Below are 15,084 nucleotides of genomic sequence, written 5' to 3' on the forward strand. Positions count from 1 at the left end.
ATCCAGCCTTTTCCTTCAGCACTTGACCTTGTAATGAGGAGAAACTTGATGCCAATGTCACTGAGATCCTGAATAAATCCCCCCTTGGCCCAGTTCCTTTCCCTGGGAGCTGCTGTGGGGCCCAGGGTGAGTTCCCTGGGACAGGTTCTGCTCCCTGGGGCTGCCTTGGAGCTACTTCCAGATTTTTTGACCATTTATTTCTTGCCTTGGAGCATGGATGGCTCCAGTGGGGTCTGCCCAGGCTGTTTCCCCCAGGATGAGCTGTGTAGGGTCAACAATTCCTGAGGGTCTTCCTGGGGATGCTTCGACTTGTTTTTCCTCCTTAGTGGCACAGAATTGTCCCCAGGAGGTGCTGGGGGGGAGGACATGGGGCTGTGGTGGCCACACGCTGCTCTCCAGCTGGAACCAGCTCCTCCAACCCATCCAGGGGGTCACAGAGTCTCCAAAGTCACCCTGGACTGTCACTGCTGAGCTGGGCCTTGTGGGCACCTCGTGAGGAGCCTCTGCACCATTCCCTGCCCCTCCTGCCCAAAGCATCCCTGGGGAGCAGGAGAGGGAGCCTTGGGTGGAACCCCTGCACTGCTCCCCCCTTTCTTCTGTGTTTTTGGGAGGTCACCTGTGCCTGCTGCTGGTCCTTCAGCTCAGTGACATCGGGGTGGGGGTGCTTTGGGTGCAGGGTCCCCAAAAGCTCCCCAGGGGAGGTTGGCTGAGGGAGGGTCCCTGCCTGAGCCTGTCCCGGGGCCTCCCTGGTGTTTCCTGAGGAGGGAGAGGGGTTTTTGCCAAAATGAAGTCGGTTTGGTGCTGTTTGTGTATGGTGGGGTGGCTTGGCAGAAGTGGGGGTCACGGGGGTCCCTCCACACCCCTGGATGAGCTCTGTGTGCACCAAGGTCACCGCCTTGGTGGCCATGACCTGCTCCTGGAGTCACCCCTGGCAGGGACATGGTGAGCAGGGGACACCTGGCTGAGTCCCCATCTGCAGGATTTCCCATCCCTGGGGATGATCTGGGTCAGGGCTGGGGGTGGGGGTCCTGCATTTGGGGGGACATGGGGTGATTAACCCAGCCTGGCAAATGCAGAGCAGGCTGGGGACACCCCGAGGCTGGGGACACCCCGAGGCTAGGGACACCCTGTGGTTGGGGACACAGTGCTGAGAGCAGCCAGGTCCCTTGGGATGAGGGCTGGAAAACCGTTGGGGTTCAGGGAGCATGGGGGTGGATTCCCACTGGCACTTCCACCCCAGGGCCCCCAGGAAGGGGCCAGGGGACCCCCAGACCCCTCCGCGGCTGCAGCCCCGGGAGGGGCTCCCCCAGCTCTGGCAGGACCCTGTCACCCTGGGAGACCCCCCCGGGGCGCTGAGGGGGTGCCCCACATACCTGGGGGTTCACCTGTGCGGGACAGGGGCAGTGCAGGCAGCGCCCCCAGGGCACCCCTGGGTGTTCGGGTTTGGGGGTGCTCCAGCGCCTGTGGGTGGAGGTGCAGGAGAACCCCAAACCCCCAATGGGGGGGGGGGGTCCCTGCTCCCCCTCATCAGTGCCACGAGCTCCCCCGGGCTGAGCCCTCCAGCACCGCCCCCCCCGGGTTTTGGGGTGCACTCCGTGTGGGGGGGTGGGAACAAGTTGGGGTCCACCCCCCCTCCCCCAAATCCTGCGCGTTCCCATGGCAACGCCGGATGCGAGGGGAGCCGCCCATTGGCTGCCGATGATGTAATCTCAAGGGCGGGGCACCCCCACCCCAAAAAAAAGAGGGTGGGGGAGGGGAGCTCCGCCCCACGCGGCCCCTCCCCGCCCGTGGGGGCCCCACCCCGCCCCACCCGGCACCGCCCCGGGGGCAGCGGCGGCGGCGGCGGCCGGGGATGCGCTCGGAGGAGGCGCGGGGGACGGTGCGTGGGGCCGGGGGCGCGGGGGGCGCGCGTGGGGCCTGAGGGGGCTGGGGGGGGGGGGAATGGGAGCGCGGGGTCGGGCGGGGGGAACGGGGAGGGAGGGGACGGGAGGGAGGGAGGGAGGGATGGAGGGGGACGGCCCCGCCCCCCGCGCCCCCTCAGGCCTCCCCTCCCCCCTCGCCCCTCACGAGGGGGTCGCGCGTGGGGTGTCCCTTCCCCCCCCCCGTGCGCCGCGCGCGCTTCCGGGCAGGGCGCCCCCCCGCGGCCGGGAGGTCACAGCGGCCCCGCCCTGCCCTCCCCTCCCACGCCCTTTGCTCTTAAAGGGACAGGCCCCGCTTGGGCTCCAGCCCCCCGTGCCCCTCGCCCTCCCCCCCCCCACACGGGGGTCCCCGCTCTGTGTTCCCTCCGTGCCCCCCCCGCCCCCGCCGTGTCCCCAGCGGCCGCCGGCGGAGGGTGGAGCGCGGAGGAAATTCCACGGGGGGGTGTGGCGGCGGCGGCGGGGTGTGACCCCCCCACGCCCACGGGTGGGGGACACGCAGCGGGGGGAGGGGGTGGGGACACGGAGGGGACAAAGCGGTGGGGGGGGGGCCCGTGGAAGGCGTTTTCCCACGCTCACCCCCCCGCCCAAGGTCACCCGAAATGCCTCCTTAAGCTGTTTAGGCATAAAAACGGGGGGCACTAATTATTGCCGGGGTATGAGGGACATAAAGCGTTGGGAGGGGTGCACAGCGCCCCCCGATATGTGGGTTTGAGGGGGGGGGCCCGAGCCCCCACCCCGCACCCCTGGCTGGCTTTGGGGTGCACCGGGCTGAGGACGGAGGAATTCAGCTCACCCATAAAGGGGGGGAGGGTCAGCAGTGCAGGAATTTGGGGTGCAATGAGCCCCCCCCTGCCCACTCAGCTGCCCCATCCTGCACCCCCTACCCCCGCGGTGCTTTGGGGTACAAGGGACTCCCAAATTTGGGTAAGGGAGGGTCCCCCAGGGGAGGACAGGGTCCCTTTTGCAGTCCCCCTCAATGAACCTGTTTGTGGGGACCCTCCTGGTGTGAGGGGCTAGTCCTGGGGGGCTCTGGGGGGACACTGAGGTCCCCAGGTGCGGGGGGCAGTTGTGTGTTTGTCTGGGGGTGTCCCCTGGTGTGTTTTTGGGGGTGTCTGGCTGGAGAGGGTGCTATGGGGACCTGGGGATTTGGAGGGGGTCCCTGACTGAGCATGGGGCGTTTGACGGGTGTCTCTCCTTGTTGGGGGGTGTTTTGGGGGTCCCTGGGTTTGAGGGGGGGGTCTATGGAGGTCCCTCCCTGAGAGTGGAGGTTTTTGGGGGCGCTGGTAGTTTGTGAGCGTGTGAGGAGGATGCTTTGGGGGTCCTTGGCTGCTTATGGGGGTGTTTGGTGGGGGTCCCTGGCTGAGTGTGTTGGGGGGTCCCGCCAATATGTGGGTACTGGGGGGGGTCTGTGTCTCTGTTTGGGGTTGTTTGGGGCTGTTTGGGGGGGGGCTCTGTGTGTTGGGGGTCCCCAGGTGACGAGGCGGGTTCTGGGGACGGGGGGGGTCTCTCTGGCTCTTTTTGGAGTGTGTTTGGGGGGCTCCCGGTTGTACCTGGGGGTGATTCGTGGGGGGCTCTGTTCGGGGGTTCCGTGCCTCTGTGCGTCTCTTGGGGGGGGTCCCTGGCTGGGTGCGGGGGTTCGCGGGGGATCCCTGCCCTGAGCGTGGAGGCGCTTTGGGGGAACCCGGTTCTATGGGCACGGTGAATTCGGGGTTCCGTGTGTGAGCGGGGGCTCCATGCCCGTGCCTTGGACTCGGTGCCGGCGCTGAGGACCCTGTAGCGGTGCCGGTGGGGTTCGGCGCCGGTGCTCGGGCTCGGTGCCGGTATCGGGAGTGTTCGGTGCCGGTGCTCGGGCTCGGTGCCGGTATCGGGAGTGTTCGGTGCTCGGGCTCGGTGCCGGTATCGGGAGTGTTCGGTGCCGGTGCTCGGGCTCGGTGCCGGTGCCGGGGGTGCGCTGTAGCCGCCGCCCCCCCCGGGCGGGGCCGGGCCGTGTGCGCGGGGCGCGGCGCTGGGTGTGGCGGGGCGGGGCCGCCGCGCGAGGCCGGTGCGTGGGGGCTCCGCGGGCGGGGACGGTCCCTGCGTGGGCAGGTACGTGCGGGGGGCCCGGGGCAGCGCCGGGGGGTGCCGGGGCAGCGCGGGGGGTGACGAGGAGCTCGTTCGGCCGGGGGTTCCCCCGTACCGCTTGTCCCCACGCGTGCCCCGGGACCCAGCGCGGGGTGCGGTGGGGCCGGGGGTCCCGCTCGTTCCTCGGTCGTGTCGCGGTCCCGCGGGGGCGCAGCGCCGGCCGTGCCGCGGGTGGGGCCGTGCCCGGTGCCTCCCGCGGGGGCCGGGCCGGGCCCTTTAAGAAGCTCCACCCGCGGCGGAGCCCAGGTGGAGCCGCGGGGCCGTTCGCACCTCGGCCGGCGAGGCCCGGGAGATGGTGCTGCGGGCGGCGGGGGGGAGCTGCGGGCGCGGCGGACACGCGTGGGAGCCCCGCGGGTCAGTGCGTGAGTGACCCCGGGCGGGGGCGCGCGGGCCGGGGGGGCGCGGTCCCTTTAAGGCGCGGGGGGAAGGAGCGGGGCGGGGCCGCCACCGCCCCGCGCGCGGGCCACGCCCCCGCCCCGCCCCGCCCGCGGGGGGCGGGGCCGGCCCGGCACAAAGGCGCGGGCGGGGGGGCGGGGCCTGCGGTTCCCGCCCTCGGCGCGCGCGGCCGCCGCCGTGAGGGGCCGGGCGGGTCCGTGAGGGACGGGCGGGCCCGGCCCCGCCATGCCCGGCGACCCCCGGGTGGCCCCACGCCCCGCCGGAGCCGCCCCGAGGCGCCGCCCCGGTCGGTTGGTTGGTGAGAGCCCGTTAAAAAAAACCCTTCGCCCCCGCCCCGTGCCTCAGTTTCCCCGGCTCCTCACGGGCTGCGGGTCTCTTGCAGGGCCAGGGGAAGGCGACGCCCGCCATGAGCTCGTCGGCGCTGCTGGCTGAGGGCCCCCTCGACCCCCCGGTGCTGCTGGCCGACATCAAGACGGAGCCCCCCGAGGAGCTGCTGGCCAGCGACTGCAGCCAGCCCCAGGCCGAGCCCGTCGATCTCTCCCTCAATAAATCCAAGGTGGCTCCGGCCTCGGCCCCGCCGCCACCGCCCTCCACCTCGGTCCAGTCTTCCCCCATGCTGGTGGCTCCCCCGCTTCCCGCTCCCAGCACCGTGTCCATCCCGCCCTCCGGTCTCAGCTCCACCTCGGCCATCCCGGCTGTCCTCTCACCCGGCTCCATCCTGGCCTCCACGCAGGGCAGCGGCGGGCAGCAGATCCTCCACGTCATCCACACCATCCCCTCTGTCAACCTGCCCAGCAAGATGGGAAACCTGCAGACCATCCCCGTGGTGGTGCAGTCCCTCCCCGTCGTCTACACCACCGTGCCCACGGACGGCGTCACCGCCATTACCGTGCCCCTCATCGGGGGGGACGGCAAGAACGCTGGGTCTGGTAAGGGCACCTGGGGAGAATGCTGGAATCTGGGGGGTGGAGGGTGTCTGTCCTGCCTCGTGGAGGGGCAGCCTCGCGGGGAATCTCATTTTTCACTGTGGAGTGTCCCTGCCACTGCCGTGTGCCACTCTCATACAAAGCCTCTCAGCCCCCAGCCTGTGCCCCCCAGGGGACATGGGGAGGGCAGGGACGCACAGGGCATGGCACTGCCTGTTCTCCACCCATCCTGCCGCTGGCAGCCTGCCCTGCCCTTCCCACTGGCTGCCTGCTGCCAGCAGCTCTGGTTTCAGCTCAGCTGCTCTCTGTGCCCCCCACAATCCCCTTTCCCAGGACATTCCCAGCTTCCCACCTTAACCAGGGTGGGGGACCTGGATCTGCCCTGCTCTGGGCAGGAGCAGGCAGCCAAAAGTGGTGCCCCCAAGTTGTTTCCTCCCTTTGGCGGTTCTCCATCTACCCAGTTGGATTTGATTCTCTGTAGGGACAGGCTGTGCCAGGAGCACTGCAGGAGCAGGGGGAAGGCTGCACCCTGATGTGGGCTGGGTGCTTTGGGGACGTCTCTGTTCTGTCCTCACCCCTTGCCTCTTTGTGCCCTAAAGCTTTTCTTTCCCGGACCCCTCCAGTGAAAATGGACCCTGGCTCCGTGTACCCCATGGACATGAACAGCGACAGCGAGGACAGCGCCTCCGAGAGCGGCCCAGCGCCTTTCCAGGACCTACCGAGAGAGTGAGTGTCCTCCTGCCTGTGCCTCCCCACCCTTGATGGCCCTGAGCCCCCCTGAGCCCCCCGTGGGCCGTGGGGCCATGGCTCCAGCTCTCCCTGCTCCCGGCAGGCCGGCGGCGCGGGGGCCCAGGGCCGATTCCCCGGACCTGAAGAAGCGGCGCATCCACCAGTGCGACTTCGAGGGCTGCAATAAGGTCTACACCAAAAGCTCCCACCTCAAAGCCCACCGGAGGATACACACAGGTAGAGAGAGCTGGGATTGGTGACCCTGGATTCCCCATGGGATGGTGCTGTGGCCCTTTGGGAGTGCTGGGTGGGGGTGCTGAGGGCTTCCCCGTTGGGAATTTCTGTGAGGGCTCTGGGGGCCCGTTGTTGTGGCAGCGCTGACCCCTCGGTGCTCCCCCGCGCAGGCGAGAAGCCCTACAAATGCACGTGGGAAGGCTGCACCTGGAAATTCGCCCGCTCGGACGAGCTCACCCGGCACTTCCGCAAGCACACGGGCATCAAACCCTTCCGCTGCTCGGACTGCGACCGCAGCTTCTCCCGCTCCGACCACCTGGCCCTGCACCGCCGGCGGCACGTCATGATGTGAGCGGTGCCCGCCGCGCTGGGGGCCGGCAGCGCCTCCCTCCCTCCATCCATCCACACCCCGCGGCTCCTGCGGGGCGGGGCGGGGACTGCGGAGCGCCGGGGCCGAGCCGTGCCCGCTGCAGGAGCCCCGCCGGCACGGCATGGGACGGCAAACAATGGATTCTGGACTGCTGCCCCTTCTCTCTTGTCCCCAGCTGTTTTTATTCCTGCGTTTGTCCTCGCCTGGAGGCTCCTTGACTCCTCACCTGGAATTCACCCAGCAGCTGCCTCTGGCTCTTCAGCCTCCTGCCCGTTGTTGTCCCCCGTGTGCTCCCTGCCCCTCCCTGCGCCTGGGAGCCGTGGCAAGGACAGGGGCAAGGGGTGATGGGCCCCGTGGAGGAGCTGATGGCCATTCCTGCTCCATCCCCAGACTGTCCCAGCAGGAGAAGGGACATCACCTCTCTGTGTGTCCCTCAGCACGTGCTGGGCTTCATGGGAAGTGCTGGGTGTGCAGAGAGCCAGGAGGAAAAGAGGAATCAAGAAAGGGGGAAACAACCCAACAGTGACCCACAAACAAGACTATCACCACCACACAAAGGGAAACTTTGTGGAACATGGAACTTTTCTTTTATGGAATTCTACGAGGGGGTGGGAGAGGGTGGGGGGGACGAGGGCCAGCAGCTCTCGGGTTTTTTGGAAGACTCTGGGCCACTTGAAGTGTTTCTAAGTTAAACCAGCGGCTGTGGCCACACGCTTTGCTTTTTAATAATGGTTTTTGAGGAGTGTTTCTTCACCCCCCCCCTCCAGCCAACCCCCCTGGTTGCTGGGAGGGTGTCAGGATTTGGGGTTGGATGCTGAGAGCTGTTGGGTGGTGGGAAGGGTGATGGGGACCATGACACCTCCCATGCTCAGGGCAGTCCCTGTGGGGAGTTCCCAGACTCCCTCTGAGCTGGTGCTTTTGCTCTGGCTGTGTGGGGATGGGGGAACTGGTGTAAGGAAAGGCTGGGGGGGCACTTCAGGGACCTGTGGCCCCTGAAAACAACTCACAGCTGCTTGGGAAAGTGCATTTCCTCAGCTTCCCACCCACCAGCCAGGGTGTGCCATGGGCAGAGCTTGTCCCTGCCCTGAGGTGGTCCCTGACCCCACAGCCTGAGGGAGAGTCTGGCTGGGCACTGGGCAAGTGCTGGGGCTGCCCCTGGCACAGCCACCCCACCCTGCAGGCCTGGGCAGGAAAGCTGCCAGGTGGGGAATGCCTGTTCAAACCTATTAATGGCAAGAGGCACTGTAGGAATAGCATGGATTGGCCTGGTCGGGGTGAGGATGTCACCTCCCACAGGGGACAGGGACAAGGCAGAGCTGTTCAAGGCATTCTGTGTCCAGAGGATGGACCAAGGGAGTCCCAGTGCCCTGAACTGGATGAGCAGGACTGCAGGAATGATCTTGAATGAACTTGTGCAGGATCTCCTGCTCCAGCTGGATCCCTCCAAATCCCTTTGGGACCTGGTGGGATTCATCTGAGAATCCTCCAAGAGTTGCTGATTCCATCACAAGGCCTCTCTTGATGATTTTGAATGGTCTTGGGACTCCAGCAGGTCCCAGCTGGCTGGAAACTGGGACTGTTGTCCTGATTTTCCAGAAGGGCAAGAAGGAGGACCCTGGAACCCACAGGCCTGTCAGTCTCACTTCAGTGCCCAGTAAAATCATGGAAAAGATGATTCTGGGAGGTATGGGAAGACAACAGTCATTGGTCACAGCTCCATAAGGGGAAAGTCCTGCTTGTCCAGCCTGATTTCCTTCCACAACAGGGTATCCCACCTGGCTGGTCAAGGACAGCCAAGAGATGGAATCTTTTTGGACTCCAGCAAAGCTTTTGATCCTGTTTCTCCCAGGGTCCTTCTGGACAAAATGTCAGGGCTGCAGCTGGATGCACACATGGGATGGGCAGCAACTGGCTCCAGGCTTGGGCACCGAGGATGACAGAGTGGGGTGACAGCAGCCTGGCACCTGTCATTACTGCAGTGCCACAGGGCTCCAGCCTCATCCCAGTTCTCTTCATCATCCTGAAATGATGAAAGATTGAAAATCTGGGTTTTCATCATTCATCCTGATGAAAACCCACATATAGGACTCTAAGGAATACTAAGGAAAAAATCTCTAAATTCTTCAATTGAAGCTTTTTGGGGATTTTGCATGAAAAATGTCCCATTCCAGGGAAGAAAATTACAAAGAAATGATAAAAAATACTCCTTACAGAAATGAAAAAATCCTACTTTTAGAGGATTTGGGAATTCTGTCACCTTTTGAAGAGCCTCGTGGCGCCACCTTGGGCTCGGTCGAGGCTGGAGCTTCTTAAAGGGCCCGGCCCGGCCCCACCCACAGCACGGCCAGCGGGACCGGGGGACAACTGGGGGACAAGTGGGACCCCCAACCCCTCCCGGGACACGCGTGGGGCTCCCGGCATGAGGTGCCACGGGGACCCCTGCCCAAACCGGCTCCTCGTCAGCCCCGGGACCCCCGGGTTCCCCTGCACGCACCTGTGGGCACCTCGGGGGTGTCACTGGGGGCGCCCCCAGCCAGAGCCTGGGCGTCCCTTGAGGGCACAGGGTGCTGGCAGTGTGTGTCAGGGCTGGGGGCTTCCTCTGGGGGCACGGGGGGGCTCTCGGGAGGTGCCCTTTGGGGGACAGGGCACTCTTTAGGGGGACAGGGCACTCTTTAGGGGGACAGGTGCCCTTTAGGGGGACAGGTGCCCTTTAGGGGGACAGGGCGCTCTTTGGGGGACAGGGCACTCTTTAGGGGGACAGGGCGCCCTTTGGGGGACAGGGCGCTCTTTAGGGGGACAGGTGCCCTTTAGGGGGACAGGGCGCCCTTTGGGGGACAGGGCGCTCTTTAGGGGGACAGGACGCTCTTTGGGGGTGCTGTCACCCTGTGTTAAGGTGCAGGGTGGCACTTTGGGGCACTTAGGCTCTGTGCTCGCCCTTTTTGGGGTGCTGGTAGGCAAAGCCATGCTCGGAGGACCCTCCTGTCCTTCATTGCCCAGGTTGGTCATGGGGTGCCCCCCCTCCTGAGCATCCCCAGGGCCCCGCAGTCCGTGTGTGGGGCTGGGACCCCGGCAGTGCCTGGGGCTGCTGGGGCGGTCCCGGTGGGCGCTGCTCGCACCCCAAACCCGGCCGGGCGCGTTGCTGGGACCCGGTGGCAGCGCTCGGGCACCCGGTGGCGCCAGCGGCCCGCGCTGAGCCACGGCCGGGGAGGAGCCGAGGGATTCCCGTTCTGTGGGAGCTTCCCCGAGCGCCCGGGGGCCGCCGTGGCACCGCTGATCCCCCGGTGCTCCCCCGGCACGGCTGAGGAGCCCCAAAAATGCCCGTGGGAAGGCTGCACCTCGGAGTTCTGCAAGCATGGGGGCATCAAAGCCTTCCGCTGCTCGGGCTGCAGCTCCTCAGCTCCGAGTGCCTTGGCAGGGACTGCTGGCACAGGGGAATGGGGGGACAGCCCCCCGGTGTTGGGAGGAGCTGCAGAGGTGTGGGGTCACACAGGGTCCTGTGCCAAACGCCCGGGACAGAGAGACAGCAGTGCATGGGCATCACCCTGCGGCTGGAGCAGATGCTGGAGCAGGTCCTGCCACACAGGAGCAGGTGCCACCCCCTCCCCAGGGGCTGGCCCCGCCATCCCGGTGCTCCAGGCTGGGCTTCCCCCCAGCTGCCTCTCCTGGGTGAGGCCCTGGAGGCTTTTAATTGCTCTGAGCAGCCCCACTTGAGATCCTCACCCACATCCCTGGGCCCATTTCAGCTCAGCATGGGGCCTCCAGCTGCTCCCTGTGCTGTCCTGGAGTTGTCTGAGCCCTTCCACAGCCACAAGCACTTTCCCCCCTGGCTCTCACCTTGACCTGTCCCATCCCTGTCACCTGGGCCTGTCCTGCAGTATGTGCCAAGGGCAGGGTGACCCCCAGGGAGGGCTGTGCCACCCCCGTTCTGGGCACAGGTGGTCCCTGAGCCTCAGCAAAGTCCCTCTGGCAGTGGCTTTGCTGTGGCATGAGGGGCACATCCAGCTCCATGTGCCCTGGGAATTCTTCAGTGCTTGGTGGGAGCCCAGAAAACCCTCCCGGTTGTTTTCCAGGCTTGGCAAAGGTCCAAGGCTGGGGTTTGGGGGGGAAAAAGGCAGATATCATCTTCTTTGCACCCTGAATTTTTGTCCTGGAAACCCAGCTCAGCCTCAGGCCCTTCTGCTTCCTCACCTTCCTCCTCCTCTCCCAGGAACACCTGCTCCATCTCACTGCCTCCCAGTGCTCCCCCACTGCCTGGCTGGGGGTACTGGGGTCTCCCCATCTCCTCTGGGCTCTTTCCCCATTCCCTGCCTGCACTTTTCCATGGCTGGCAGAAGAATTTAGCAATCCCCAAGGAGCAGTGACTGGGAGGGGTTCTGCAGCCCTCTGGGGGGTCCTGCGGGCCAGTGTCCCCCCGTGTCCCGGGGGACAATGGGGTGGCGGTGCCCTGGCTCTGGGATCTCCGCGGTCCCTGCGGACGGCTCCTTGTCCCTGTCCCTGTCCCTGTCGGGGGTGCCGGGGCCTCTCCGCCCGCCCGCCCGGCCGGCACTGCTCAGACTGGTTTAGCAAGTGGATGGGACGGGGCGGCCGCTTTTCCTTTGAAGGGCTCCCGGGAAGCATTTGATGGCTGGAAACCTCCCGAGGAGGAGAAAGGAAAAGACAAAAATAGGTGGTTTTGGGTTTCGGTGGGGGAGCGGGGGAGGCGCGGGGCTGCTCGGGCAGCTCTGCAGAGCTTTGTGTGCCGGCCGTGGGGACAGGCGAGCAGGGCCTGGCCACGGGGAGCCCGCGGCGGCCTCGGCCCAGGGAGGCACAGCCAGAGCGGGCTGGGCTTGGCCACCACGGCCCCGAGACAGGTGGGTGCTCCGGGGAGCCCGGGGGGTTCGGGGGACAGCAGGGAGGGAAGAGCTGCTGCAGGAGGGAAAATGGGCCAGGGACCCCCAGGCAGGGCCGGGCCCCTTCCCCTCCTGGCTGGGACCCGAGTGGGGCTCTCGGGGGTCCCTTGGGGAGCCAGCCCAGTGCTGAGGTGTGAGGAGGAGCCTGAGTGGGGCTCTGAGGTGTCCCTTGGGGAGCCAGCCCAGTGCTGAGGTGTGAGGGTGGGACCTGAGTGGGGCTCTCGGGGGTCCCTTGGGGAGCCAGCCCAGTCTGTGGTGTGAGGGTGGGACCTGAGTGGGGCTTTCGGGTGTCCCTTGGGGAGCCAGCCCAGTGCTGAGGTGTGAGGGGGAGCCTGAGTGGGGCTCTCAGGGGTCCCTTGGGGAGCCAGCCCAGTCTGTGGTGTGAGGGTGGGACCTGAGTGGGGCTCTGAGGTGTCCCTTGGGGAGCCAGCCCAGTCTGTGGTGTGAGGGTGGGACCTGAGTGGGGCTCTCGGGGGTCCCTTGGGGAGCCAGCCCAGTGCTGAGGTGTGAGGGTGGGACCTGAGTGGGGCTTTCGGGTGTCCCTTGGGGAGCCAGCCCAGTGCTGAGGTGTGAGGGGGGGACCTGAGTGGGGCTCTCGGGGGTCCCTTGGGGAGCCAGCCCAGTGCTGAGGTGTGAGGGGGGGACCTGAGTGGGGCTCTGGGGGGTCCCTTGGGGAGCCAGCCCAGTGCTGAGGTGTCAGGGTGGCTGTGGGGATGCTGGGGACAGGCTGGGGCTGCCTCTGCCTGTGCCTGGGATCATTTGAAGAGTGGGAGCCGAGGTTTGCTTCCCAGCCTGATCCAGGTTTCCTCAAAATTCAGTGCCTTTCTTGCCTTTTAGCTCAAGTCTCTGTAATCCGGGGCTTCACCTGCCTCCTGCTCCCTTGTGAGAGGGAGGAGGGCCTGGCTGTCCTTCCTCACCATTCCCATGGACCCGGAGTGCCGGGATCCGGGATCCGGGGCTGGCTCCCCAGATCTCCCCAGCAGCCTCAGCCCCTGGGTTGGGACCCCCTCTCAGCTCCATCCCTCCCTGCACAGGATCTCCCTTCCCAAAGCCCCTCCAGCCTCTCGGTGTCGGCTTTTCAGAAGGGAATTCTGTGTGCGATGAGGGAGGGAAACGCGAGGAAGGTCGGGAGGGAGCGCGTTGGTGGCCGGGTCACGGGAGCCGCCCTTATCTCTGCGCCATCGCGGGTGGCACGTGGGGACACAACGGGACCGGCGGCGCCCCCGGGCAAAGGGCCGGGGGCAGAGAGGGACCCAAGGCCGCTCTCCCGGGGCAGATAAGGGCACTGCCTGCCTTTGGCCCATCCCTGCCAGGAGGGGCAGCTCCCTCCACCTTTGGAAATCGTGGATTGCTCCCTGCTGGGCAGGAGCAGCCGGCAGTGAGCCCTGCTCCTGGGATTCACCCGGCTACGCGTGGGATGGAGAGAAAGGGAGCACTTTTGGTTTTATAATGGAATCATGGAATGGTTTAGGCTGACAGGACCTTAAAGCTCATCCCATCCCACCCCTGCCATGGCAGGCACACCTTCCACCGTCCCACTTAAGCTTCTTCGACCAATTTTCAAGCCCATCCTTCCTGGGAATCCCACTAATTCTTATCTCAATAACATTCCCAGCTCTCTTACTACCCTCCCTAGACAATCGATGAATTACCGATTCTCAACCCTCCAGCTATGATTTATCAACCTAGTCACAAAACAACTAATAATACCCTTAGATTAAAAAGGACACAAATGAGCCCTAATTTTAACATCCCCTCATAATCTTCCTGCTCCAAACCTCAATGTCCAGCCAGGCCTTGGGCACTGCCAGGGATCCAGGGGCAGCCCCAGCTGCTCTGGGCACCCTCACCACCCTCACTACAAACTTCCTCCTGTCCCCGTGTGGTCCTGCAGGGCTGGTGACACATCCCCCTGTCCCTGGCATCCCCTGGGAGCCCTGGTGAGAGTGCCAGCAGCAGCACAGCTTCCCTGGAAAACAAAACCCTGCAAGGCCGGAGCTGTTCCTGTGTTTGCTCTCCCAACGGCTCACAAGCTCTGCTCTCCAGGATGCTCAGCCCCCCAGCTGATGGTTTTGGTCCCTGGAGTGGGGTGGCAGCTGTGACACCAAACCTCTGCTGTGGCTCCTGCTCTGAGTGGTCACAGGTCCCATGTGAAGGCCCTGGAGTGGCAGGAATGCCATGAACAGGCACTGCCCTGCCCTGGCAGCACTGCAGCTGCTCTCCCTTTGCCCAGGGGGGTAGAGCAGCCTCGGTCCCCACACTTCCTTCCCCTGCTCCTGGGCTCCCCTGGAGCTGCTGGGATGTCCCCAAGGTGGTGACAGCAGCATCCCTGCCTGTGTGGGATCCTGCCTGGGACACACAGGGAAGTGAGGAATCTGGGGCTGTTTTGGGATGGATGAACACAGAGAGGGGGAGGATGCAGGCTCTTCTTTGGGGAGGGGTTGGGGACACTCGGGGCTGGATTATCTGGAGCAGAATGGCTTTTTTTTTGTTTTTTGCTTTTTTTTTCCCCCAGTTCTTTGCCAGAAAGGTAATTTTTATTCCCTTTATCTCTGGATCTTTACACTCCTTCCTTTCCAGAAGTGAAACCCAAACACAGTTGCCTGGTGTCTCCATAGAACCCTGTGCCCTCCTACCTGTCTGTGTTTTCCAACTGTTGCTTTTCTTTTCCTTCAGGGTTTGTCCCTTTTATTTTTGATCCTTCCTTTTTATTTTTTATTCTTCACTTTTTCTCCCCGGGAATCAGAAGTGTGAGCAAACAGGAATTTCCTCTCAAAAGTAGTTTTGATACAAAATTAACCCGTTCATGCAAAAATGGCATTTTCTTATTGAAAAGTGCCCATGTGTGTAAAAAGCTGGAATATCCCCCTTGTTTCAGTGCAGGGGGGTTAGTCTGGGGACAGTGGCCCAGCTGGGGGATGTTCCAGGCCTCAGGGTTGGGACTGACCCCTCCATCCTGGTGGTGCTGGAGCTGGCCAGGCCCTGTGGCTGATGAGGCTCCTGGAAGGACTCAGGGATTGGGATTGAATCCCAGAGTGCTGGAATTTCCTGGGCTCTGTGTGGGAGCAGGGCTGGTGCCAGAGTTTGGGGTTGGGATTGGGGATTGAATCCTGGGGTATGGGATCATCCTGAGCTCCATGTGGAGCATGGCTGGTGACAGAGCTCCTGGGCACCCACTTGGGGTTGGGATTGGGGTTAAATCCTGGGGTTTCCTGAGCACTCTGTTGGAGCATGGCTGGTGATGCAGCTTGGGTTTGTGTTGTAGTGTGTTTTTTATTTGGCATGTTTACTGCGACAGGTTTGGGATTGGGGATCAAATCCTGGACTGCTGGAACTTCCTGGGCTTTCTGTGGGAGCAGGGCTTGGGGCTGGGATTGGGGATCAAATCCTGGGGTGTGGGATCGTCCTGAGCTCTGTGTGGGAGCATGGCTGGTGACAGAGCTCCTGGCCATCCGCTTGGGGTTGGGATTGAATCCTGGGGTGTGGGATTGTCCTGAGCT

At 64.4% G+C, this 15,084-nt stretch overlaps 2 protein-coding genes across 6 annotated transcripts; one reads left to right on the forward strand and one right to left on the reverse strand.

The window, feature by feature from the left end:
• The first annotated feature begins 1,729 nt into the window (after positions 1 to 1,729).
• On the forward strand, positions 1,730 to 7,424 carry KLF8 (KLF transcription factor 8). 5 transcript variants are annotated; one of them, XM_071442781.1, is made up of 5 exons: positions 1,730 to 1,879; positions 4,819 to 5,365; positions 5,962 to 6,088; positions 6,195 to 6,328; positions 6,496 to 7,424. In XM_071442781.1, exons 1-5 carry the CDS (start codon positions 1,853 to 1,855, stop codon positions 6,675 to 6,677), a joined length of 1,017 nt encoding a protein of 338 aa, XP_071298882.1. In that variant the 5' UTR covers positions 1,730 to 1,852; the 3' UTR covers positions 6,678 to 7,424. The 5 variants fall into 5 exon arrangements, with proteins under 5 accessions (XP_071298882.1, XP_071298883.1, XP_071298884.1 ...); XM_071442782.1 differs by having other exon boundaries at positions 5,986 to 6,088; XM_071442783.1 differs by lacking the exon at positions 1,730 to 1,879 and adding an exon at positions 3,926 to 4,004.
• LOC139597484 (basic salivary proline-rich protein 3-like) lies at positions 2,893 to 4,663 on the reverse strand. Its single transcript, XM_071442927.1, has 3 exons — positions 4,578 to 4,663; positions 3,302 to 4,448; positions 2,893 to 2,901 (listed from the first exon to the last, which is right to left on the reverse strand). Exons 1-3 carry the CDS (start codon positions 4,661 to 4,663, stop codon positions 2,893 to 2,895), a joined length of 1,242 nt encoding a protein of 413 aa, XP_071299028.1.
• Positions 7,425 to 15,084: the final 7,660 nt, after the last annotated feature.

Source organism: Agelaius tricolor, unplaced genomic scaffold, assembly GCF_023055355.1.
Source record: "Agelaius tricolor isolate 1412-34295 unplaced genomic scaffold, bAgeTri1.0.p SCAF_17, whole genome shotgun sequence".
Lineage (NCBI taxonomy): Eukaryota > Metazoa > Chordata > Aves > Passeriformes > Icteridae > Agelaius > Agelaius tricolor.